At 30.1% G+C, this 27,428-nt stretch overlaps 1 protein-coding gene across 1 annotated transcript in view; it reads right to left on the reverse strand.

Moving 5' to 3' along the window:
* LOC129960158 (mothers against decapentaplegic homolog 3-like) overlaps nucleotides 1-20,836 on the reverse strand; it is a 102,667-nt gene extending 81,831 nt beyond the window's left edge. Inside the window, exons 1-2 of the mRNA XM_056073347.1 lie at nucleotides 20,622-20,836; nucleotides 20,152-20,444 (exon numbers count right to left, since the gene is read on the reverse strand). Coding sequence (XP_055929322.1) covers nucleotides 20,152-20,348 — 197 coding nt within the window. The 5' untranslated portion in view covers nucleotides 20,349-20,444; nucleotides 20,622-20,836. The remainder of the gene's footprint in view (nucleotides 1-20,151; nucleotides 20,445-20,621) is intronic.
* Between the last annotated feature and the right edge of the window lie 6,592 nt (nucleotides 20,837-27,428).

Here is a 27,428-nt window from a genome sequence, read left to right on the forward strand (position 1 = left end):
ATCACAAACAAAAAACTGTCAGCAGTATTCGCTAGTTTTAATGAAAACAAAGTATGGGCAGATACTTTAGGAAATGTGATTAAAATTTGCTTTCATCGAATCTTATTCTTAAACAACAAGAATCAATACTTTTTATGAGCTTCATTTCTCATTTACAAGAGAGAAAATATCACGCCTCCGCTCAAAAAGAACGCAGATCGGAAGTTTCACTGCCTCAAGAAATAAATACCTGAATGCCATGCATCATTGTTTCAAACAAGAGGCCACGGAAGTTATTCAAATGACAGAACAAAACAAGTATAATATCACCCGATTCCATCTCAATATTTTCAATTTGATTGTTATCCACACAAGATATTTATTCAGTTATTATGCCTCAATGTAAAGATTGAACTCATCTCTTCCTAGTCAAACTAGTCACTTGACTATTTCTTCATATGATGTGAGTAAACACACATCACTCGGCAGAAGAAGAAATGGTTATGCTTGACCAATTACAAATGCAATTGCTATTTAATTGCCTCTTCCTCTCATATTACATCCGCTTGATGTCTTATCGCATTACACATGGATGCACTATTATTTCCGAAAGTCTTAAACTGAACAATGCATAGAAATTAAATTACTATCATTATAAACCAGAATTATTTTATTCACCTCAAAATACTAATTTAAGCCGGAGTAGCATCCATTTCTTTATGTGCATCGAAACCTTAATCAGAGTGTGCAAGGCTTTCTTTATAGCCGAGTTTCTTAAGTTCTGCGTCGCATATTTGAAGTTAAAGAACGTATACTTTTGTTAGTCTTCAAATATAGAGCGCAAAATAAACGAAAATCATGGATTTTTATAAATTTTAGAATGCAAGCGTTAAGATAGGAGGGAAAGAAAGGATTTTCTAGAAGGTATTGAGATACAACTTTTTCTTGCACAATGAGGCAAAATATCACAATTAGAATATGTTTAAACTTGTAATAACAATTAGCACTTCTGATCTGGGTGCCTTTGCTTAGTAATAGTTGTATTATTTTATGAGACAATTTCATTACGAATGAAATCTATTTAAATAAAGTAGAGAAATTAAGAACATAAACATTAATATCAATTATGATCAGGGTATATTTTTAAAAACAAGCAGCTCAATAAAATTAAATATGATAATTAGAATAAAATATTTATACCTCGTTTTTAGAACTCGATTACATTGAATTAGCTTTAACACTTTTGCCCACATCATTTTTTTGAATATGATAACTATATTCATTTAGAACAAAATATAATGCAGAAGAGTGAAATTCGTAGATGGATAATCCAACTCACAGAGTGCGAATGGTACATGTTTCAAATTTTCATTTCCCTATGACTCGTCTTGATTGCATCAAGACGATTGAATGAAGACTTTCAATCGTCTCATTATAATGAATTACCGCAAAGTTTCCGATAGTTTCAAATGCTTAAAAGTTAGGGTTAGGGGTTCAAATCACCTTTCACCTTTCGGGGCATCTTGCTAATACATTTTCGAAAAAATTATCCTTATGAAGTTAAAGAAGTTGATGGTGGAGGCGGTAAAATGTTTACCTTTATATCTCTGAACAAAAAGAATCTACCTTTGCTTTTGGCAAAAGGCTGGATTTCTCCCAACTTTTATATTTTCTACTTTCAATTTTGTTATGCCTAAAAGGCAGATTATATCGCCCATTTATCGGGAACCAGTTCATACAGAAAAAAAGAAAGAAGAAAGTGCAAACCTCAAGCTCGCGTTACCCAATCTTCCCTGCATTATCAGTAATCTGAACTAAATTGACACAAATTTCTCGCACACATGGTGAGAATTATCTCTGCTGATAGTTCGTATTGGGAACATCCTTCTCAACAGCGCGAGATTTTTCCATTAAAGAAATTGTAACGATGCCAGACTTAAGAAAAGAATCTCGCAAGGATTGATTCAGAATCACTTGATTGTACAAATTTATAGCTGCCTTTGAACTTTCGACCTTCACTATCGCCATGCACGTGCTTGGCAGTCAAAAAAGTAGCTTCACGGAGTTTTAACGGCCACATCGAAACTTCTCAGCTTCTGAAAGTAAAATTGAGTCTTGACCAAGTTTCTGCAAGAATTAATTCACGAAGAACAGGGAAATTACAAAGTATCTTTTGGGTCGTTCTGATAAAACTGCACGCGAAAATTTAAATAAAACAAAAGTTTTTTTCTGGTCGATTCTAGATCTAGAATACGCCCATACTAGTTACCAGATGCGCAGGATTAGACGGAACAGTTCAAGATGTTGACTATTAGTATAAAACTGGGAGGGGGGGATTCAAATTGTTCCAATTTACACTTATACAGGGTTCATAGCATTAAAAATATTAACCAAATATAATTGTTTATATAAATTAACTTTTGAAGAATTCTTCTCCTTAGCTTTTAACATACATAAAACGAGTTCGAAAATAAATATTATTTACATTTTTTCATCTCTTCCTGCGTGCTTTTTTTAAGTAATAATCTATTTTTAATACATAGAAGCTCAAAATGGATGTAACCAATTCTACTGATTCATCTGAAAAAGTAAAATTTATTGTTCATGCCTCCCTCCTTTCTCTAAGATTTTTTTCTCTTTTAATGGAGTTTAATATCCCACACAGCACTCCATCTCTATTCAGTTTCTATAGCAAATGGGCTGAGATTCATAACATCGCCCCTCTTTAAACATATACACTGTATTTTAAAATTTGTTTACTACTTGCTCATGTTTTTCATTAAACATATTAACCGAAATGACACAAAAGTATGAATATACGAAATTGCCTGAATTCGAAAACTCGTGATTAACAGACTGTCGTTTAAGGAGATCAATGCCAAAAAATCATTATTCATGTCAATTTTAATGGTTTTTAGTTCAGAAAATGCATTAGTCATCAGCTGTACTTCTTAGAGATATATAACATAATATCAACAAATTACTGAAGAATAGACATTTCCAAAGAATTTTAACTTGTTAAATAGTTTCATATCTTATTCAAAATTATATAAGACGTTTATTACTAAATATCTAAGTGTAATAATAGTTTCTAAAAACGGCATAAAAGATTTTGTTGACCAAATAAATTAACAGTATTTACAATTTTGTTTTTATTAAGTCACCATAGCTCGGTTTAACTTTATAATAAACTACCATATTCAATTTTTCTATGATAAGCGACTCCAAAGATTTTGCATTCGTGCTAGAACAAGATTCAGTTTTTTGTTCGTTTGTTTTCTTCCAACCATTTAAAAAAAAAATATTATCCTATACGCATTGCTGTGAGCGAAGATTCCGGAAAAATGTATTTCGTAAATATTCTACATATAGCCGTAATTCCGTAGTTTTCAACCAATTTCGGTAGCTGTTGGAGAGCATAAAAATGGACAATAAATTAGTTTATATAACAATAATGAAAAGCAATCATAAATTCGGACTTAATATCTCCGTGACTGCAAACAATCAAAGTGTCCATATTGACAATTTTTTGCAGCACTGATATTACACATTTATGGGTCGGTTAGTTAGTTTATAAGTCTTGGAAAATAAGTCCGCGAAATCTTAAATTATTACTGATAACCGAGCAGCGAAACCGCGCGATGACTAATGAGAAACTACAATTGAAGAAGCAAATAAAAAAAAATTAATATTCAAACATCATTTTGAGATAAATCGAAAAACATTCACACACATTTTAAGACAGGACTTAAAACAAATCATACACAAATAACTTTAATGATATTACTAAAAGAGCTTTGGTTATAAATTAAGCATCATTTAAAACTGCTGATTTCGTTCATGTGCTTTTCTGCCATTCAGTTCAGTTAACCCAAATGCTGATGATACTTTATATTTTATGAATGATAAAAAATAACATGTTATGTGAAAATTAACTTTCACAAACAATGATTACACACTAGCAATTGCAATCTGCATAATTTTGAGACACAATAAGAGATCAAATTACATTATAAATTCAAGTGTAGCAGCTTTACGGGATTACTTGAGTTTCTATGAAATATTTTCTATAAAGACAAGAAGATTCAGTCAAGAAAAACGGAATATTTTCCCATAATCTTAACTTATCAGAAAATAATAGAACTATGCAATTTCATAACATTTCAATTTTAAAATTATTGGTAAATCTTACACAAAAGTTGCAGTTAACCCCTCAAAAAAACAAAAAAAAAAAAAAACGGGGAAGGATAATAAGTAAATATAAAAATGTCCATTTAATTCGGAAAAATAGCTTTTCATTTAATAAAATTTATAGGATAAATTTATATTTTTGCACAAATAAACGATGCTTAATACAGTAGACTCGCTTCACCATAACTCTCGGCTTAATAATTAATTCTACATCTAAGTAGATTAACAAATGTATGTACTTTTTTTTACGACGACAAATCAGTAGAATTCATCTTCAGCCGAAGGAAATTTTCACGCAAATCTACTATATTAAGTTTAATTATAAGGATATATTTTACTCACGGTTAAAAAAACAACAAGAATTAAGCAGAAGGTAAAAAAATGCGGAACAGTTTACGTGCATCAAGAACCCTCCATTATAAACACTTCCACTAAGGTTTACTACAAAAAACGGAATGTTTAGGAGAAGTAATACTTCCAGGCATCTCGATATGTTATGCCTAGAAGCACTACTTACAAAACTTCGAGGCGATAAATTTACCCGCACAAGCGTATGATCACCACCTCGTGGGCTAACTTTTCAAGAATGCAGGTTAGCATCGTTATGACGTAGAAGCGATAAAGGTCATGTGGAACGATGGCCTAGTTGGGGCCCTAGTGGGGGCTTTGTGGCCCGAGGTTCAAACTCCCAATATCTTAGCTCCACGGGTAATGTAGCGAGTCCCAGCAATTTTATTAGGTACTGAAATCGTTGAAATTAAAAACCAGTTTTAGTTTTACCAAGGACATTTATGCGTATCTTTGAAAGAAAATAAAAACCGATGACTAGGTAAAATAGTGAACCGGTTCCATTCGCTTACCAAATATGCCCCTAAACTTTCAATCAGCTCTAAAGAAATATCTGAGGAACACTGATAACTAGACTGAAATAATTATAAAGCTATTTCAAGTCAGTTATGATTCTAGGCATAAGACTGGTTTGGAGACATAATTATTGCAGACTCAAATACTTAGCATTTGTAGCACCTTATTTTTAAAGTATCATTTATTCTGCTGGTAAACGAGAATTAATCTAACGATGCCGATTTTTCCTTATTACCTTTTCCTTATTACCAATATGATTTTGCGATTTCCCATGTCGAAACAACGCAGTTTTCAACTAAATACGATTAGGAAACAAGAGTGCAGATATACCCAAACTTTCATATTTCTACCAATGTAAAAACTCTAACGGCTTGTTTTTTCATATTTACAGACTAATACAGAGCTTTAAAAGCTATTACGTAGTCCAAAACTCCACAGCGTCTTTTTCTTTGAAATTCATTATTCGTCAGCAAATATGATTAAGAAAATACGGGAAACATAAAAACCTATCCAGTAACTATTCCAAATTAAATTCCCAGCCATTTGTCATTTTGTTCATTCCAAATATATATACAAACGCGAAGTTAAATCATAATACTTTCATTTATTGGACGAAGGAAGAAATACATTTAAATCATGCATAAAATAAATTAATTGATAGATGAAGACCTTCACTGAGATAATTAGTATTTCTAAAATGAAACATAAGGGAAATCATGCATTATAAAGAGAAGTAGCATGGAAAAAAAAAAAATGCTGGTGGAGTGAGTACCTAATTAAGAATTATGTTGCAGAAAATAAAAAGTCGTCCCTTTCTTATCTTTGTACGCGGCGTAAATGTAAAATATAAAAGAAAGAATCCTTTCGTTCCGAAATAATTAAAAAATACTGGCAAGAACAATGTGAAATATACAAGATTAAAAGGAAATTATATTTCCATAAAACTTTTTATAATCTTCAACAATAACACAAATATTACTTTATGCGAATATGAAATTGTTTGTGAAACTACTCATTATTAAATACATTCATTATATAACATTTAAAAAAAGCTACGAAATAAAAGGCATAAATGCGATTCTTTAAATTGAATCAGTGTAAATAACATAATAATTCGGAACCACTACTAATTAAAAAGAATAGTACACTAGCAAGCAACGCTCAAAAAAATGTTACTTATTTAAATTTAAATTATAATCTAAAATAATGTCTGAAAACAATTCACGTCTATAAATACATTTATCGCAATTATTTCCATATATGACTTAAATAACTTTTTATGACAGGAACATTATTTTTTCTGTACCGACAATCCACGAAACTGACAATTTGAAAGCATTTTTAAACTAAAAATATTTTTTTCTAAAATTAACTGATGTCTAAATTCTAGTTCAATCTTTTATTAAAACAAAAATTATTTGAATTGTGAAGTAACAAGTAAATTTGGTTTCATTTAATCTGAATAAATGGCATTGCAATAAAAACGTTAAAGCGTGGTTTATAAAAAGAAACCATAAACAAGAGTTTTTTTAATTGTTTTATTAAACCGAGGTAAGCGTCGTTGTAAGGATATTAATGGACAGAACAATCCTGTGTATGAAAAGACAGAAAATAGACAATAAATACAAAATTTATCATTTGGAAAATAAAATTCAAAAAAGTGGCAACAGTTTACCGACTGCTTTTGAAGTAAGACAATTTCTCGCATAACGTTTATTTTTTACAGAAGAAATATCGCACAACCGAAACTAATTCCTTCGTACAGCAAAAACATAACTTATGTAGAAACAAAAAGAAAATATCTCGAAACGTGATTAACGATACCCACAAAATGCTTTTGTAATAGTAAAATAATTATAGCTTGTTTAATATTGTTGCAAAAATATATTAAATCATTTTTGACATTTTAACTGCACAACCACGACATCAATAATAGAAGAGATCACGTGACCTGAAAACTGCATCTGCTTTTTTGCATAATGTTTTTAACCAGTTAACCAACTATGATGAAGGCTTTACGGTAAAAATTCTTACCAAAAGGAGAAAACGTATTTGATAAACCAATTCTGAATCGCAGTGCAAAATTTCTCGCGTTTAAGAATATTAATGAAGGAAAAATAACTCCTGATAGTGTTCCTTATAATTTCTATTAATTTAAGAGTTCTCAAAAAAGGCTAGTTAAAAACACTGAGTGCCACCATATTAAAAACTTTATTCTTTTTGCACCCATTCAGATACAAGTGATATTTTAAATGTGGAGTCCTTTTCAGACACAGGTGTTAGGCGGTAATTTTATATGGTAAACAATTTTAACAAATTAGAAGGACCTATTCTCAGATATATTTTTCGAAGACTTTATTTCTATTATGACTTCAGTAATTCCAGCAAAAATAGGTGAAACGAAGTTTAGTGCAAATTACAAAAATATATGCTTTGTAACAGGTTTAGAAGAGGAAGAAATTACTATTCGATATTATGAATAAGGAACATGATTTGGCAGAAATCTTAATTTTTCCACATTAGTCTCAAAGAAGGCATAAACTTTGTAATTTTGATTCTTGAAAGGTAATATGGAGGCTCGCGTCCCAACAATTCTGTCATCCGCGAAGCCATTTGTAAAGCAACCATGAACATTTGTCTTATCAGTTCAATGGCATTAAAATTATGATAACATGCATTCCGTTTTTTGACACAAAACTAGGTTTCAGTTCATAGCTAATGACTTGTTGACAAACTTTTATGTAATCAGTCAACGTTTAAAAATGGATACAATCTGATTCAAACATATTATTGGGCTACAAAGGCACTGGTTTAATAGTTGCGACTGCTATCAGCAAATAAATAAACCAATACTCTTTTGACAATTTTATAAGCATCGTTTCAAAAATGGTTCCTTTAACAGCAAAAATGTTTCCTCTGAATGAGAAACAAAATATTTTCGCTTCCTTAATTTATTATAAACTGCGGGAAGAAGGAAGAATGCTTCGAAGTTCTTAGAATGTAGAAATGTTCTTTTTGCGTTATCATTTTGAAGTCACTTATTAATGCAGCATATTAAATTCAACTACTACAATATATCGGACATCAAAAGTTCCCTAATATATATTAAATTTATGTTTGGAAAAATGTTAATATTACATTAAAAAAATATCACTTATTTACATTATTAGTACATCAGATAAACTTTTTTTTCTCTGCAAAAAGCAATAACACTGGAGGGAAAAAAAAAAAAAGAGCAAAGACATTTTTTTCTTAATCCTTCAAGCAAAAACATTTAATTTCAAGACATCCAAAAGAAACCACAAAAACCCACAAGAGCAGTGAAATGTAAGGTTTCAAAAATCTTTAACGGAGATGCCGTTATGTCTGACTCCGAGATACGCTTCAGAAAAAGTGGCGCAAATATCGCGTGACCTGACAGAGAGGGGCAAGAAAAAGAAGAAAGAAAAAAAAAGCATGTACATCACATGTACTTGTTTTACATACACATACACCACAAAAAATTTAACTTTCAAATAACCCTGCAGATAATTTGAAAACTAAGTTGCTTTTCGGAAAAGGAAATAAAAACAAAGTTCCATTATTAAGTAATTGAATAGAATAGTATTAAGAAATTTAATAGAGTAGTATTAAGTAATTTCTAAAAAATTGAATTAGGAATCCAGTTTTATCTGTTCAAATCGAACAGATGAAAATACAGCATTCGATTTTCGAGTGCTATGCACCTCCCCCCCCCCCCATCAAAATTCCGGGCTCATACAGAGGTCACGAGTTAACTTCTAGGCGAACCTCAAAATGAAAATAGGCCCGAGATTAACATAAGTAATACAGTTCAAGTTTTCCTGTTTTCTAATTTCATGATACCGACATTTCACAGATGTGAGTAATGAGCTGATGAGTGATAAGTTAATTTAAATTAACTGTTTATACATGTACCTACATGAAGGAAGAAAATTCGGATTGCACAGAAATTTTGAATATTCTTGGTACTGTTATAAAACAAATAGTTTCTTGAGCAAAATTTTGTACACCTACTCCTTTTTTTTTACCTTAATTTGTGGGTAATATAATTTCCAACTACCAAAAAACTTCGGACAAATACGCTTCGATAGCCTTTCAATTAAAATGATATTTCTAATCAAATTGTCAGTCAAGTCTGAACCGATTCGTACCAAAATTCATGTCACTCACACTTAAATTTAGCATATACAAAATTCGAACTATTACCTCACAATATTACAATTATTTTTTCCGGCAAAAACAAACAAACAGGAATTACAGTTGATTTTACAAGAAACCATTACGAGTTTTATTTTAAAAGAAAAGACACAAAAAATAAACCAAAAAGCCAGTCTGCTTTAATGACTATATGATAGTTGAATCAGGTGACTGTTAAAAGCACTAAACAGTTAATACAAGCTTTAACACACAGCACAAAGATAACAATTTCATTCTGGTGCGAGATTTTTTAACTGATTTTATGTGCATTCCATGTGCTGAAAACAAATTTCACTTTAGTTTTTACGCATCTTCTGTTTGTAGATATGAGGGTAGTGAATTTAATAGTTAATCTATTAATTTAAGTTTAGGGTATGCGTTAAATCAAATATTCTCCTTTTCAGTAAATTATGTAAAGCAATTTAAACGATTGGAAAAACACTACAACTCTCCTGTAAATGCAGATGAGCTTAATTTAAAACTAGAAATGAAAAGAATCAAATAAAAATCTACGTAAAGGCTTTGTTCCATTCCGAAAGTTTCTTTTACTTCTTTACTGAGCTTTATTTAAGCGATTTCTTGCATATTCTAACAGCAATTTGCTATTGAAGCTTTGTTACAGTTAGTATCCCGTCTGCTCTGATATGTGTGTTTATACCCTCCAGAAAACGTTTACTTTCGTTCAACCATAATCGTTACAAAATTTTCAGAATAACTGCCTAACTAACTGTGAGCGTAATGAAAATGCTCAAATTAGAATCAAAGTTTCTGAAGCTGAAAAGCTTGCTGTTGAATAAATTAACATGATTTTAAGCCTTAAATTTGTCCAGAATTTTAACAGCAAGAGCAAATGAAATCCACGCTTTTTTTTATCTGTCTCATTCATGGACGTAGAATAATTCTATTATGTAGGATACGTAGGACAATTCTATTATCCTAAGTATGAAAAACAAGGACAATCCTTCTCAAGAGCTTTCGTGAAGCGGATTCATTAACCCTAGCTTTATATGTAGCGAAGACAATATGATTTTACTATGTCCAACTAACGGTTCATTTTCTACCGCCCTCAACCAAGTTTTCCCAACCTAATATTTCTGCTATCTCACAAGCGCAAAAAGTAAAGATGTTTCGTATGGTCGGTTCATTTGCTGACAAACAGAATAATCAACCATTTTGATGATAGTAAATTTAATCTTCTCAATAACTAAAGCTAATATCATTCTACGTTTCTGGGCACGTGAGGAAGAAAAAAAGTTAATATTCTACCCCTCCCCTCCTTTTTTATCCTAAAGATTCTTCTGGTTCAGAGGAACTTGCTCTTTAAAGTTATAATTTTTTTTTAAAATAATGTAACTATATTAAATCTGAAAAAGTAGAACAGCATAAGAAAAACTATTTTAATATTTGAAATCAGCACATCGAATTTTGTCAAAATGTTTAAAAAGTTCCAAGCAACAAACAGTTTTTTTTTTTTTTTTTTTTTCAATGCTGTGCAATGAATGACTGACTGACAAAAATCATTGTTTTAAATTCTGTTATTTCTAAAAATTACCTCCCCACCCTTTAATTCTTCCATTCAATTAAAATTAATCATAATATAAATATCCTTTTCACCTTTGTTTATAAGGGAAATCGTCCTCGAAATTCGAATGTTTTTTTTTTAATAAACCGCAAGCTAATTTTTTTTAAATAAAAATTCGCCATATAAACTATATTTAATATTCAGGGCTCGTGTTCTTACCAAGTAGGTCGGAATTTGTTTGAGCTATGTAAAGAAAAAGAGAACCGCGATTACATTCATGGCAGAGGAATTTTAAATATTTAAAGAAAAACAAAGCAAAAAGACAAAATACTGATCGAACAATTAAGTGGGTACATTTATAGATGTTAAACAATAATGTTAAGTCTTGTCATGCATTATAACCAATTATATAACAGTTCCGCTTTGTAATTAAGGAGAGCAATTCTGAAAAACAAGGTTTCCGAAAGATCATCTCGATCCCATATACAAACGAAATTCGAATCTCCCACGTGAAGTTTTAAAACAAAACCTAGATATTCTAGACACTTGTGGTTAATTATATATTTTTCAAAAATGCTCTACTAGATTTTACTTATTCACGGATATGCATAAGATTTATTGCATTCGATATGGTAGAAATAGTTAACAGAATAGACCTTACACTAGACATTGTTTATACTCCAACTGCAATATCAGATTACTTCCAGTGTTTAGTGTACTTTATCACCAGCTGTTAAATTTTCACTTCCAGTCTGGATTTGCCTAGAATTGAAAGTTACTAAAATTTGCATTATATTCGTTACTCACATTTTTTTTTTTTTTTTCCTTGAGTTATGCGACAATAACTGAAATTATCAACAATAAATCTCTAATTTTCCAGCGGTATTTGGAATTAAAAAAATAAATGCGTACATACACATACAAAAATAAAGTCGGGAAAAACTAACAAAAACAATAAGGAAAAAACAATACGTTCAGAAGCATTTCTTAACATGTTTTTTCAACAAAAACTATTTATCTTAAATCATTTAATGGTTCCCAAAAAATTAATTGTAACTTCTTTTCTAAGCAGAGGGACAGAAAATTTTATGGAGGTAAATGCATGTAACTAAAGTGGCCAGACATCTGATATTTGACTCTGGCAAAGATTTAGAAAATTTTAAAAGACAGAAATCAGCTTATGAGGAAATCTTTCTAATATTACACGTAGTACAATTAGATCGAAGAAGGAAGAAGAAAAAAATCCTTGCTGTCCTGTTATTACATTTTTGATTGCTATTGATTCGGTAAGAAAAAATTACCCTGATGTACACCGGCAATAATCAGCGTGTAAAAAATTATAAATTGATCAGCTTTTAAAACATTATTTGTACTTGGAAAAAAAATTTCCAAGATGAATTGTGTTTAAAAATGATTAAACGACTCAAATTTGTCAGGAAATTCCCAGTATTTAACATTTAGTTCCGGAATGATACCTCTATTAGAATTCCAGTATACAAAGCGTCCCAGACTGAAATACAGAAAATCTGGTCAAAATAAGCTATATCCCAACATATTTAAACTTCAAGCAGACTTTTCTGATTCAATAACTTATTTCACAATAATAAAAAACATCCAGCACATATGAATAGAAACATATCAGACAGTTTAATAAATTGCATCAGACATTTACGAAGCGTTTCTGCAAGATCCCTATTTGAGCTTATAAAGCTAGATTTTCAGACTTTGACTAGACGGCAACGCGTAACGCATTTCAGAAGTTCAGAGAATAAATTAAAACATGGAAATATTTTTTTTAAAAAAATGTGTCCAGATAAAGTGACCACGTTTTCTGATTTTGAATATGAAATGGTGGCGATATACGATAAAATCCATAAAATAAAATTAATAAGAAACAAAAAAATCGTTTATTATTAAGTTTTAAAATAAAGGAAGAAAAATAAGAAATATTTTGCCATTTTTTAAAATCATTTTTAAATCACGTTGACCATATTCTATGCATAATAAAAATAGGAAGCGAGAATTCTTTTAAAACTTCCTTTAAAAATTAAATAAATTTATACTGATTTGCATAAAGGGCACTTTTTTAAACCGCCCACAGAATTGAAAATTGCTACTGCCTCTGAAAATAATGCAATGCCTAGTTACTTTTATTTCAAATCTCTTTAGGTTAAGAAAGTGACTTCTATTATGATTCTAAATATTTGTTAAGATACATTAAAACATTTTATAACTAAGTATCAAAACAGCACCTAAATCGCTTTAAAAAAATCTAGACTTGTATGATCTGTTTTTTTTTTTTTTTTTTTTTTTTTTTTTGAAGAAATGCAATGCACAAAGCGCTAACCAATATTTTAAAAGGGAAAAAAAGCGTTACTAAAACAAAGAAAATTTTACCAGAGTCTAATATTGCAGTAAACATTTTTTCCTAATCTAATACCGTTTTCTCTAAAGCCCCGTTCCCATGTGCGCCCTATGTCAGACACATTTTGCCCTCTTTCCCCTGATTTGTGGTTATCCGGGACTCTTTGATGTCTGTTCATTTTACCGATTGTCTACGGGAAGCTCCCGACGTCTACCGGCGTATTAACAGGCAACGGGCAAGACTGGGAAGGAGATGGTTAGGATGGCAGATTTACGACCATATCCGTAAGGCAACGAGCCATGGGAATGGGGTTTAATCCTGATGAGAGAAATCGTGAGAGATGTGATTGTTGAAAAATATTTTATCTATTGAAATCATTGCAAGTACATATAACAGAGTGCAATTTCAGAAAATAGTTTTTTCCCTCTCCTCCTTCTCATTTTAATTTTTAAATTAGCATTGCAATAAAATGAATTGCTAAAAGGAAAAGACAATAAATTTATTTTATTGAAGTATAGAAGTGTGTCATATTGTAATTTAACTACAAATTTATGTTGTTAAAAATGTAATCTGTATAAAAATACAAAATTTTAAAAAAAAACTGAAAACAATTGGAAATTATGCTGTAAGGAAGGGACTAATTATTTGACACAGAATATGATTTTTAACTATTCAAAATGATTGAGTTTATATGCTGCAATATACACCGAAAACTTGTTTCCAAAAAGCTTGTGGGAAAAAAAAAAAAAATGCCAAAAAATTGTCAATTCAAACAAGGGAATAAGTTGCATTAATCAAATTACCCAAATTTGAGGGTTCAATCCCTGGTAAAGTCAGTAGATTTTTATGATACCAGAATACTCAAAACTTTTATCTGACTATGCAGCAAACTAAAGATCCCTCAGGTTCTTATATGACATTTGTTACTCTTGGCTAAATTAAATTGGTAACAGTACTTCAGACAATACTGTTACAAAGACAGTAGTTACTCTGGTCTCAAAATTAGACAATGATAACTACTACAAAAATGAACAACTGTCATTTTTAGTAAGATATAGCTTATCCATAAACATACAAAAAACAAGTTCCATTATGAAGTTCAGAAAGTCTTCTCTGTTTTTGGTCATATTAAATCATATGTGGAATACAAAAGAGAAGAATGTCAAGAACTTCTTTGCACATATACTAACATTCAAAATTCTCTGAATACTTTCTGTAAAAATTTTTGGAGAAAAATTTCATTTGCTCTTCATTGACTTAGGTCAATTTTAAAATGTTCCTTTAAAACTGACTTAATTATTATTAATCACCCAATATTATGAAATAATTCAGATTCTAGATAATCATTAAGTATGATTAATGCATTTATTTTCATCTCTCTATAAATTCGATTATCTTCTTTAACGTCAGTTTTGAATAAGAGAATGCAACATTGCAATTTTTAACTACATAAAAGTGAGATTGTTCTTGCCACCCTTCTCCTTCCAACATTGGTATATTAATGAATAGTTGCCTAATAAAATACACAAATAATTGTTTAAAATTTCAAATTAATGGGGAGTATCAAAAATTTACATAATAACCCACCACTCTAGAAACCATCAATAACTTAATATTAATCCATCTATTTAACAATAATTTAGATGGTAAGATTTAAGAAAATGTGTAATGTTTAAAACTGGTGCAGAAAAAAAATCTCCCAAATAAAAAACATCTTGCACTTATTAATCCTCCAATTGACTGGATTGTAGAAAATCATCCCAACGAGTCACTTTAATGACAGTTCTAAAATTGGAAATCACTTTTTCCATATTCAAGTATCATCATTTTAGAAAGATTCAAATGCTGGATAGTTTTTGGTCAATGGATTAAGTACCTCAGGCAATATTTATTAACTTTTTTATATAATAGCAAAATAATAATTTCATTAGTTAGTACTTTAATTTTTGTTGAATGAACACACACACAAAAAAAAAAAAAAAAAAAAAAAATACTCAACATATATGTGGATCACAAATAAATGATGCTATGGAAACAACATTCAACATAACAGACTTCTCATCAAGGCAGCCACAGAGGATTACATTTTTTTTTAAATGTTAAATCAGATAATGCATTTACTGAAACGTAAAATAACTGGCTAACGTAAGGGAAGGACATGCAAAAGACGGAATATATATATATATATATATTAAAAAAAATCCAGATTTTCGGGGACAAAAAAAATTTTAGCCAGAATACGGACAAAGCTTTAATAAATCCTAGTAAGTGTCATTTCATACCAAGTGATATATGTAGCTCTAACACCATCTGATGGATCTCATTAATTAGGCTCACCTAAAGACAATGAAAAGTAATTTATAGCCACTGTGTGTATTTAAAGAAAAAAAAACTAAATTTAAAAAAGATGATATACTTACTGGATAAAGACGATATACTTACTAGATCATCAAAGAAAAAAAGTAATATATAAAACTTTACTACATATTTATCTCAAAAAACAGATATTTGATTTGTGCAGAAATATTTAGTCTGTGACAGCTTAAGTTGACAGCATTTTGAAAGCTATGAGCAACCATATCCTAAGATAAAGGTTCAATGCATGTCTGTATACGTCTGAAAGCTATCAAAAGAGTTTTATGAAATTCAATTAGTTTTAAATACAGAATTGTATTACACAGCATACTGATAAATGGTGTTCAAAACTAAATATTATTCAAATACATCAGTCACTGATAAATATACTAGAATCACATTTAGGACTGTGTAATAGGATGCAATGATAGGTTTCTTGGATTTTGCCATATTGTCTACTTAAGTTGTCACTAACTATAGTTAGCAGTTGTATGAGTAGAAATTGTCAACATCAACCAAATAACTAGTAATAAATTCCATGTTAACTTGACATAGTATATGAACAATAGAAAAAATATTTCTGAAAGAAAGAACAGTGTTTTTATATTTTCCATGACTTCATTATTTCATAATTACATGAAAATTATAAGCACTGCTATTTTTCTTAAATCTTACCTAAAATCAATAAATAGTATTTGCTCTATAATGTTTAAGGGAAACAGATATTAATACAAAAATAAAATAATCAACAAAAAGAGAAAGCATACAAAATATCTGAGGAGACATTTTGGCTCAAAGTGTTCACTATCTGAACTGCTATCGCAAATTTAAAAAAAAAGGGGGGGGGGTACAAATTGAAGGGGGGAAAAAATGGGATAATCTTCATACTTTTGCAACTAAAATTATTTCAAAGGAATGTAAAAATTAATTACTGAAAAAAACAAATAAAAAGGCAAAGCCAAATTTAATAATGACCAAAGATAAAAAAAAAAAAAGTTAAAGTCACACACGGAAAAAATTATTCTAACTTATGCCTAATTAATGAAAAGATTGAAGGTGGAAAGTCAACAAAGTTTCCAATTCACAATGGAAAGCAAACAAAAATAGGAAATAAGACAACAGATACAGAATTTCATCAGATTTAACCAATATATTTGTTTAACATCCCCCGAACCCTAATATTGATTTTTTATCAAACAAATGTTTTTGCCACATTTTTCATATTACTTAAAAAACATAACCATAACTACCAAAAAATTTAATTCATTTTACAATAAATTCAAACAACTTATCTAAAGAAGTCAAATTCTTGCATATGAGTACATATAAACACATAACCAATTAAATTAGTGCACAGCACAAAAACTGTAATAAAAATATCTAATTTATTTAATTAAATGTTGCATTAAAATAACAATTTTAGAAGACCTTTAGAGATGACATCATGAAACTCATAATGAAGATGAATTGAATTTGTATGCCCTTCAAAAATTCTGTGACAAAATGCTGCATAAGTTTCAAAATTAGAACTATACAGGAGTTTTACAGATAATTTATCCTAATTTTTCCCCCCTTTTAGCAAGGCATGCACTGCTATATTCCATATGATTGTAAAAATAAAAATGCAAAAATAATAATAATAATAGATATGAACAATAGTTGTTGAGATGAGCATAGCAAGATCTAGATTTTATATTTGAAATAGGCAGCATCGCCAAAAAATGCACATAATTGAAACCTATACCTTATCATAATATGAAACCTTTTGTGTGCGTGTGTTCTCCAAAATTTAAATAAATTCAATAACCTCCCCAAGCCTTAAAGAAAATTGTGAACACCTTGTATTTTAAATGAAGAAAGCATCTCTGATTATATCTGCAAATTCTTAGCTATATCTCATAGTCTGTTTTTGCTGTATAGCAAATACAGCCCACAATTTTTAAAAATATATTTATGATATATTGTTAGAATTTGTATTACAAACAGGCTAAATAAAAATTTTAATTCAGTTTCTTTTTATATATGGTTAATTAAGATTGGGTTTATTTATTTTTACACTATTATCATTTACTTTTAAACATAGTGACAGCTACTTTTTTTATGATAGATGGCAGATCAAATAAACTGTTTTCCATGGAAAGTGGTATAAAATGGAAAAATTTTAAGAAGCCACATAACAAGATCTTAAAAAAAACCTTATTAACTAACACAAACAAATACTTATTCATTGCATTTATTTTTAATGCGATTAATTATTTTTTTGAAAGAAATATAAATATACTACCCAACATTTATTATACAACAGATATTTCTATTTTAAGTTAAGATGTTTTTGATAGATTATTTTATAAGATATATAAAAGTAATTCCTCCTTTTAATTTTCAAAAATAGTCTTTTAGGTGTATTCAAATCATCTAGCACAAGAATTTTATTTAATAACATTCAAATATAAACATGAATATTAATATACATATATAAATTGTAATACTTCTATATAAAAATAATTAAATATTTCTGAATATTAATTAATAACATTTTGCTAATATTTTTTTTCATTTGGAAAGCAAAATGCAACTCTTTGCTCCTTGAAAAAGTATTTATTCAAAAGTTTTCTTCTCTTAAAAAAAAATTATCCATCCAAAACTAAACATATAAGCCCTCAATCAACAAAATTCTAGGTTGATCAAACCTTTCTTGGATCATCCCTACAAAATTATGTAAGGAAATAAATCACTAGAAAAATTCATTTAATTTATGCTTCAAAAATACATAGGGAAATTTAACAATGAACTCGACTAAAAAAATGTATATATCCTATAATAATAGGATATTTAAAAAAGTTATTCATTAATAATCTGATTGATCCTAATAATATTTCAAATTCTTCTAGTTTGAAATTTACTAATGTTTTGTTTTTCAGAATGTGTATGACAACTGACAGTAACAAAGGAGAACAAATATTACAAAAAAATAAGAAAAAAAACTGTTTAATTAATTAAGAATTAAGAAAAAGAAAGTTTTTAAAAGATTAATGTTTTGTTTATTTTGAATTAGGTTCTATATTTAAGGCATTCCCATATCAATCCAAATAATTCTCTTTTCAAAAAAAATTAAAGAAAAGTACAAAATAAACAAGTTTTGTTTTTCATATTAGTATGAAAACTTTATGACAATTTCAAAAATCAGAAAAGATTCCCAATTAAAAATGACATCTTATGCTTTCAAGACCTTGAAAAGAATGTTGAATGAAGGGGAAAAAAATAATAAACCTTTCTTTTATATTTGTAAAAAATACAAAAATTGGAGTGGGAGAATCGGAAATATTTTAAAAGTAAAGACCAAAATTTATGTAATTTCAGAAATAATATATTTTACAAGAGCAAAGATACAGAAGAAATCAATGCAGATTAAAATTTGAAACAGATAATGAAATAATAAAATATTGTGCTATTTGCTTGTGTAAATATTTTTTTGAGAAAAAAGTTATAGGGATAATGATGGACTATCATAAATTAAGGAAATTAACTTCTAAAATCCAAAAAAGCAAGCCATGTCACAAAAAGCATCGGAAATCCTTTAGTTAAAGATATTAACATGGACCTCAAAAAATAAATAAAGGGGCGAGGGGATAAAAGAGAAAAAAAAAATAGATAAAGGGGCGAGGGGAGAAAAGAGAAAAAAAAAATGTTATAATAATACTGAAGAAATTATACAAAAGGCAGTGATTAATTATATTATCCGGAATTTCATATTTCTTGAAACGTATATCTAAAATGAAATTTTTTTTGAATTCTTATATTCGTTTTCATATAATGCAAAACAGCCTACAACTGAAGTCTGAATTGAAATACCATATTATGCACCATAATCTTAGGCGTTTAATTTCTTAAGGTATACAGTAAATTAAACAGTCCTTAAAAAATATAAGTTATTCGACATAACACAATATAAAGTATAATAAATTTTATATAGTAAAATTGGTTTATATTTTTTTAGATATGCATTTCAATATAGAAATATGAAATTTTGATTTATAAATAAGATACAGGTTTCCAATAAATATTCATATTTTAAAACAGAAAAATTTTCATCCAACTTCTTTTGACATAAATTTAAAGCTTAATTAGTAGCCACATATATATAATTCAAATAACTAAAAGATGTGTCAAAATTTTGAAAAGATTTTTGCAATCAATATTCTAGACTGTGGTAATAATTCGATACCAAAATGGATAACATAAAAAATATTGACAATCTCCATATAACCATACAACACAAAGAACATAATTATTTGAATCAGTGAATTAAAAACTTCATCTTACTAACAAGGGATATATCCATATTTTATGATAATTTTTTTTCCTTCAATATAGTTTACTGATACATGCCTCACGAACTTTTTTCTGATATGAAGTATAATGGAAATAATGCTTTCAATGCTAAAATTTAGTACTAATATGAGACAGGTCAAGTAGTAGCTAGATATTTTAAGACATTTTGCAGCTTTTGGCCAAATTTAAAAACCTATAACAAACCCAAAATTACAGCTCTAAGAGTTTTCAAGCATAGACAGTAATATTTTGATAATTTAAGCATCAGTAGGTTTGTTTTTTTGTATATATATATCAGCATGCAAGCAGGTGAATTGAGACTCACCTTGGGATGGTGATGCACCTAGTATTGGGATCCTGGCTAGAGATTGAATTTACTAGTTCATCCAAACCACCGGTTTTTCTAAGTTTCTTAACTAAGCTTTTCACAGCTTTTTCACTCCACTTTTCCTCACCTTCTCCTCTCTTCCAACCAAGAAGGCGTTTCACAACTGGTAGCGTGAATGGAAGAATGGATGTCATACTTGACAGAAGCAAATCGAATATTAAGTTGGCCTTTCATCCAGTTCAAGCATAGCTGACTTCTTAATAGAACATTTGGTCGCTCCCTGACATACACTTTAAAGAAAATAAATAAAAGGGCAATTAAGAAAATATACGAAACAATTACGTACTGAATTTCATAAACTGTCATTGCGATTGATAATATCGGCTAACTTGTTTAGTAAACCAAACAAATGACAGTATGTATTGGAAAGAAAAACGCAAAAAAACCCGAACATTCCATATACTCACAGGATCAAGAAAAACGCAGTTCCGGGGGAAAAAATAAAAACTGATGAGACACAACCGGATCTCGAGAAAACGATGATAATTTCGTTTAATAATTAAGTTTAATTTACAATGTTTCATCAATAAAACGCACTTCGATCTAAAAATTGCCGAGCCACAGCCACTTTTGAAAACGATTTTCAATCATACCACAATTTGCATTGCGGGTGCCTCTTCAGGCAAACTCACGATCAGTAAAGAATGAAACAAAAAAAATAACAATAAAATGACGGAGTTGAGTTGAATCTTATTGGATATACTTAAAATTTCGAATCGCGGGAAAAGTACATCATCCACACATGCACTTTGAAAATTGGAAAAAAAGTATAACTGTGGTATTTCATGAAATATTTTTCGGATTTCTCACATAATTTACATTTTTTTTTAATAATATGACTTTAATGAGAAATTCTATACTAATGAGAGAAAAAAAAATAGCAGACCACACGTTGACGTCAGAAGTTTCGAAACGATGCACAGCAAGCCGGAAATGCCTTAACGGCTGGGAATAGATTCAACAATCGGTGAATTTGTCGTATGCCAGAGGCCCTTGTAAGAAAAAGAGTTCTAAATTAAGAATCTGTCTTCTTTTAACTATTCTGACAAATTTAGATTAATTTCAGCAAATCTTATGAATTGTAAAATCTCCGTTCTGATGGACAATATTTAATCATCTCCAGTTAATAGGAGATTTGCTAAGCTTGAGTGAAAAACCCATTAAGAAAAATATTTTTTTATGAAGCCACCACTTGATGAGAGTGAATAATAAGATCACATTTTCAGTTACAATCACTTACTTTAGAAGCCATTAGTCGTAGGTAGATTAAATCAAATAGCCTCCTTCATCTGGATAGCTATTTCTCGTATAAACATATCGGGGAATAAAAAATAAACTACTGCCAATTTCTTCTCGTATTTAATTTTTTTTTCTCTGTCTTTCTTTGTTTCTGTCAAGAAGTGCTCTTTTCTGATATCTTTTATTACAATAAGGCCGTCAAAATACAATCCTGAAACGAGAAATACAATTCTTGAGTGTGTGTGTGTGTGTGTGTGTGTGTGTGTGTGTGTGTGTGTGTGTGTGTGTGTGTGTGTGTGTGTGTGTGTGTGTGTGTGTGTGTGTGTGTGTGTGTGTGTGAACATAATTTAGCAGTTGCGTGGCCGAATAGAAGAAATTTTTGAATTTTTTAACTTTGATTTATTTTATTCCGGGAGCATAATTTATACAGATAAAAAGAGGTAAGATATATCAGTCTATATCATGACACACGAGCAGAAGAGACTAAAATTTTTCCCTTCAGTGATTTTACTATGAGATTTTGATAGGGATTTCCTTGACACGTGTAATCTTAGGAAAGGGAAAATTTGGTATCTTTAAAATAATGCTATAAACTTTAAGGATTTTTATCTCTTCACTCTAATCTTTTGACATATGTGTACCCCTTTTATAATTTTCGTAACGCTCAGTACCCCTCGTCAAAAAATGGATGCATTTTAATAACAATCAAAAATATATTTAGTTTTTCTTTTTTTGTGACATACACAAAATAATAAGAAAAGATAAATAAAATTATTCATAATAAAATATAAATAAAAGTTATATTGTAAGTAACATTTATTTGGATCAATGAGAATGATGAAATTGTTTATACTGAGATGAGAGATCGTCATAATTTGGTTCCCTGTTTATTAATTTTAATCTCAGATGCGGTTCCGCGTCCAATAGTCTGTTCATTTTTTTCGACTTAATCTCTACAAATGCTGAAAAAGCAACTTCACATAAATATGAAGTTAGAAAAGGCAAGATGTATTTCAGAACTTTTAAGACCGGATACACATGTTGCATTTGTAACGAGAATGACGTTAAGATACTCTTCCTACGTTTAATTTTCAAAAATCCGTCTGAAGTCAATTCCAACAATTGCTCTTCTTCTGCATGCGTCAAATCTTCTGGCATGGGTGTTGTGTCAATGTTAAACGGATCTCTTATCCATTCAATATTTTTGTTTAAATCAGGGGAATAGTTTTTCAAGCCCACTTGCAAACTCTCCAAATGCTGTGTTATGCATTTCAGAGTATCAGCATCAATTTAGTGGTCGAACTGGTTATAAACTCATAAAGAGAGGGAAACGAGTCTACTTCTCCACTACCTACTCTCTTTTTCCATAAATTTAGTTTTGAGATGGCAGCGTTCACTTTATCTTGAACGTGAAATAATGAAATTTCTTTGCCTTCTAACGATAAGTTGAGGCAAATTAAAACAGAGAATATATCTGCTAAATATGCTAGTTTACAAAGCCATTTCCAGTCAAATAATTTCTCAACTCAAATCTATCATTAAGAAAACATTGACGTTCATGTCTAAGTTCAAATAATTTTTTCGGAACCTTTCCTCGAGATAGCTAACGAACATCAGTATGAAAAAGAAGCTGAGTATGACTACTTCCCATTTCTTCACATATTTGCGAAAAAAAAGTTGTGCATTCAAAGGGCGGCTTTTAATGTAATTAACAATTTTCACGCTTTCATCTAGAACTTCCTGGAGTTCAGCGGGCATCTTACGTGTTGCCAAAGCCTCTCTGTGTATGCAACAATGTGTGATTCTGACATTCGGGTAACATTTCGAATTCTTGCAACGAGTCCTTTATTAATTCCGACTAATACCTTTTTCTCCATCTGTGCTTATTCCAACACATCTATTCCAATTAATTTTGTTCTCTTGCATAAACTTATTCATAACATTAAAGATATCAGTACTTCTGCCATTATCTTGGCTGCAGGTTTGATTAAAATTTCACCAATGTTTTCGGCTGCACTACATTTCGCAATTAAAAGCGATACGCGATATGAAGTTTCTAGTATTTTTTGATTATCATCTCCTGCCAAATCCTGCATTACTTTTTGAGACTGATTTAAATCCTTAAATTTAATCCTTTCGGTCACTTAGGGAGGGACAGTGGGCGACAGATGATTGGGCCTTCTTTCATTTTGAACAGAGTCACGTGATTTTCTGGGAGTTGACTTTCGCCTCAGTTGTACCCCCCTCAAACTCTTATTGTACCCCTGGAGTAAGCGTACCACATTTTGGGAAACACTGCTCTAACGAAACGTCTCTAACGATTTGAATCGAATTTTATATTTTTTTAAGGTTTGCTTTTTAAGTTTATCTGTACAAGTCTCCTTCCCGATTTTTTTAATAACTAATTACTAGAATAAGTATACACAACTTCGTTAAATAAGTATACACATTTCGAAGAGCGAGCAGTGCACTATAGTAGTCAGAACAATATGAATGACGCGTGTGTTGCGGGTGATCATTTCGAGTTGCCCTTTTTGCTTTATTTTTTCACTTATGTATTTATATTCAATATTTTTGCTACATAGAAACCTATTGGAAATGGATCTTTTAGATTAGATTTAAATTTTATTCTTAAAGATAAACTTAAAAATTTATCTATATGTCTTTCCTGAAAAAACGCAATTTTACATACATACATACACAAAAAAATATAACTAACTGTTAGAGCCCTTTTCTATCTGTTCTCATGCTGAAAATGTCATACAACGCCAACTCGGACCCAATTTCACCTTGGTAAAACTGAATATAAGTTCAAAAATATAAATAATGATAGATCGACTGTAAAATAAATAAATACTGCAGCAGATGTTAAACTAAGTGCATTCATGATTTTTTTTTATTTAAATGACCAGTTCATATATAGGTAAGATTGAAAATCAGAATGTGATTCGTATCTAAATATTTGCTCCGATGAAAAACAATTTTATAAAAAAAAGTGGCAAGTGAAGCTTGGCTTTCCAGATATTATCATTTAAAAATGAAATTCCCAATTATTTCTAGTTTTTTACTACTTGGGAACGTTTATTCCTTACTAACAATCTATCACATTTAATACATGACACTATTAAAAACTATAACAACAGTATGTTGAAAATATAAGTCATAACAAACTTTGGTGTTCTTTCAAATGAAAAAGTGAAAAATGAAAAAAAGAATGCTGTGCTTTTCATATTTGCTGTGTTTTTTTATTCTTTGTTAAGGGATAAATGCAACTCAATGTAAACAAAATTTCTCATTCAGAGGAGATTTATTTTGCAATTAAAAAGATAAATTTTATTTAGTGCATCATTTATTTTTGCATCTACTTAACGGTAAACATTTGAGGATCCGGATTTGAAGGTATAAAAAGAAATAATTAGTGGCTCGGAATTATTGGAAGAGAAAAAATTTCCATGGCAGGGTGTGTTCTTGATTGACCGGCCTAAATGGGTGGTCTAAAAATTATAGAATGGCTTGGACTACTACCTTCCTCAGTCTGATCTGAGGAAGTCCAGAAAATATCCAACCCAACCGCATCGAGCAATTCTTTACTTAATGGTATATTAGACTAGCAGATTTTGAAATCCTGATTAAAAGCACAATCAGACATTAGAATCCATAGCTTTACCTTGGGATTCTTATTTCTCAATCATAGCATGGCATGCCTCAATCCAAAAGACAACTAATGAGCTTTACTTGCTTGCTTTTAATGCTTTTAAACTTGCTTTACTCGCGTATTGTAAACAAAAACATATTTCTGATATTTAATTATTCAATTAACTACAACGTTTCTTAATGCCCCATTTTCGTACCAGTAGATAATTTAAGGATTTAGTTCATTTATCTTAAGAACTAAGATCCCCAGTTTTCATCTTACTTCAAAAATCAGAATTTACCAGCCCAATTAACTTAAGAAGAAATAAATTATAAATAATTTTTTCTTCAGCAAAGCAGCAGTTTAAAGCGATTATTTGAGTATGAAAAAAATCAAGAATTCTGAAAATTCATAGTACGCTCATTACACAAATATCTTGATCAGACCTAAAATTGACTGCCTGAATAATTTCAACACCTTTAAAAAATGAGAGGAAAAAATTTACTCTTTCCTGTAAATAGCTATATCTTTTTTAAACCATTCCTATAATACTTCGTAGTCCTTCCTACATTCTTATAATACTTCAGTTTCATATACTTTGTAACTGAATTCATGTTCCTTTATTTCAATGAAAAATTTCGTAACTCTAAGATATAATTACGTCAATAGCCAGTTTCATAGTAAAATTTTATTTGCTTAAAAATCATTTCAATTTTAATTTAAGAATAATAAAAAAAAGCAGACGAGTTTACAATCCTAAAAAAACAAGCAATTCAAGGAAATAGGAAATCAGAGCAGTTCCATATGAAAAACAAAATAATAATCTTTACATTGTAACATTATTTTGCATAATTGCTAGAAATAGTGTCGCGAATTGAAGAATAATTCTCATGATTTTTAATTTTTTAACGTATAATAATAAAAATTGTTACGAAGGTTTCATTTTCGTTTAGAAATAAAAATGGATATAAATAGTTTTGAGGGGGGACAAAAAGAAGAAGAGAGAGAGGTAAAATTTAAAACTCCTCTTACAGTAGAGATTGAAGCGTCTTAGTCAGAAATTCTACATTCAAACAACTCGGTTTCTGAATCGTTACATCTTATATGTAATCACAAAGCTAGCAACCCCAGCCATGCTTGGGTAATATGGAGATCTAACCGCCTCAGAGCAATTATGCTAGCAGAGTATAGTATAATGCTAATAGTTTCTGGCAATTATGCTAGTAGAGTCAGGTCCACTTCCCAGGAAGGTGATACGACCCTGCTAAAGGCGGTTGAGGCCCACACCACTTCTACACACACAGGGGAAGCTAGAATCTGCTTATTTATGTAGTAACTTCTCACCTCCAAATCAGGGATGCTCTCAAAGAGATAATCTTATATGTGGAAAACCGCATTTCTCAGCCTTCCACCATTTCTACAAGTAGAACATTTACTTTTTTTATTTCCTATTCACTGGTAATGCAATGAACAAATGTTTACTCAGGCGAAGTTTTAAAACTTTCGTATATTACTAGCTCATTATTAACGTTAAGGGACGAAAACTTGAATATTAATTTCATCTTTTCAGGAAGGGAGATCCATCTCGCTAAAGACGTAAAGTTAATATGTCAATAGACAAGACATTTCATCAGTTTGGCAGAGAGGGACTACAAAATAGGTAAAGTAAGCAACTTTGAGGGCCCCCTAGGTGTCGACAAATATATATATATATGTAACATTATTTTGGTTGAAGCAGAATGCAGATTTGAAGACATAGACGAGACGTTGTATTTTTAATTTCGTTTTATTCTCTCTTTTAATATCCATCTCGGGAAAGCAATTTATTTACAAGCAGACGCAGCGCGGCACAAAAGCAGAAGTAAGAAAAAAGGGAAGAAGGGGCCAAAACAAATGATCACTAGTCTTATATAACATGGGATTTCCGGCCAAGCGCAAATTCAATACATTTGTTGACTTTTAGAAGGGCAACGGACGTATCACTTTCACTCGATACGTAGTACTGATGGCGCATTATTTTTTATAAAGGAGTTAATTAAACCGAAAGTGGAATTAGATCAAGAAATAAGACAATATTTTACTATGGGCTAAATTAAGAGTTTAAAATATCATTACAATTCAACCCCCCCCCCCCTCAAGGCTTGAAAGTGCATCAGGGCCCTTTGACACTTAGCCATACCTTACAGTGGTGTCTGAGTAAGTTTAATTTAAAAGTATATTGAAAGTGACACATCAGTTTCCCTTACCTTCTCATTATACAAATATTAATCCAGACATCCCATTCATCATTTTATATTAGAAGCATAAAAAGGCTTAAATTTCTGAAAATATTAAATAAAAA

Source organism: Argiope bruennichi, chromosome X2 (assembly GCF_947563725.1).
Source record: "Argiope bruennichi chromosome X2, qqArgBrue1.1, whole genome shotgun sequence".
Classification (NCBI taxonomy): Eukaryota; Metazoa; Arthropoda; class Arachnida; order Araneae; family Araneidae; genus Argiope; species Argiope bruennichi.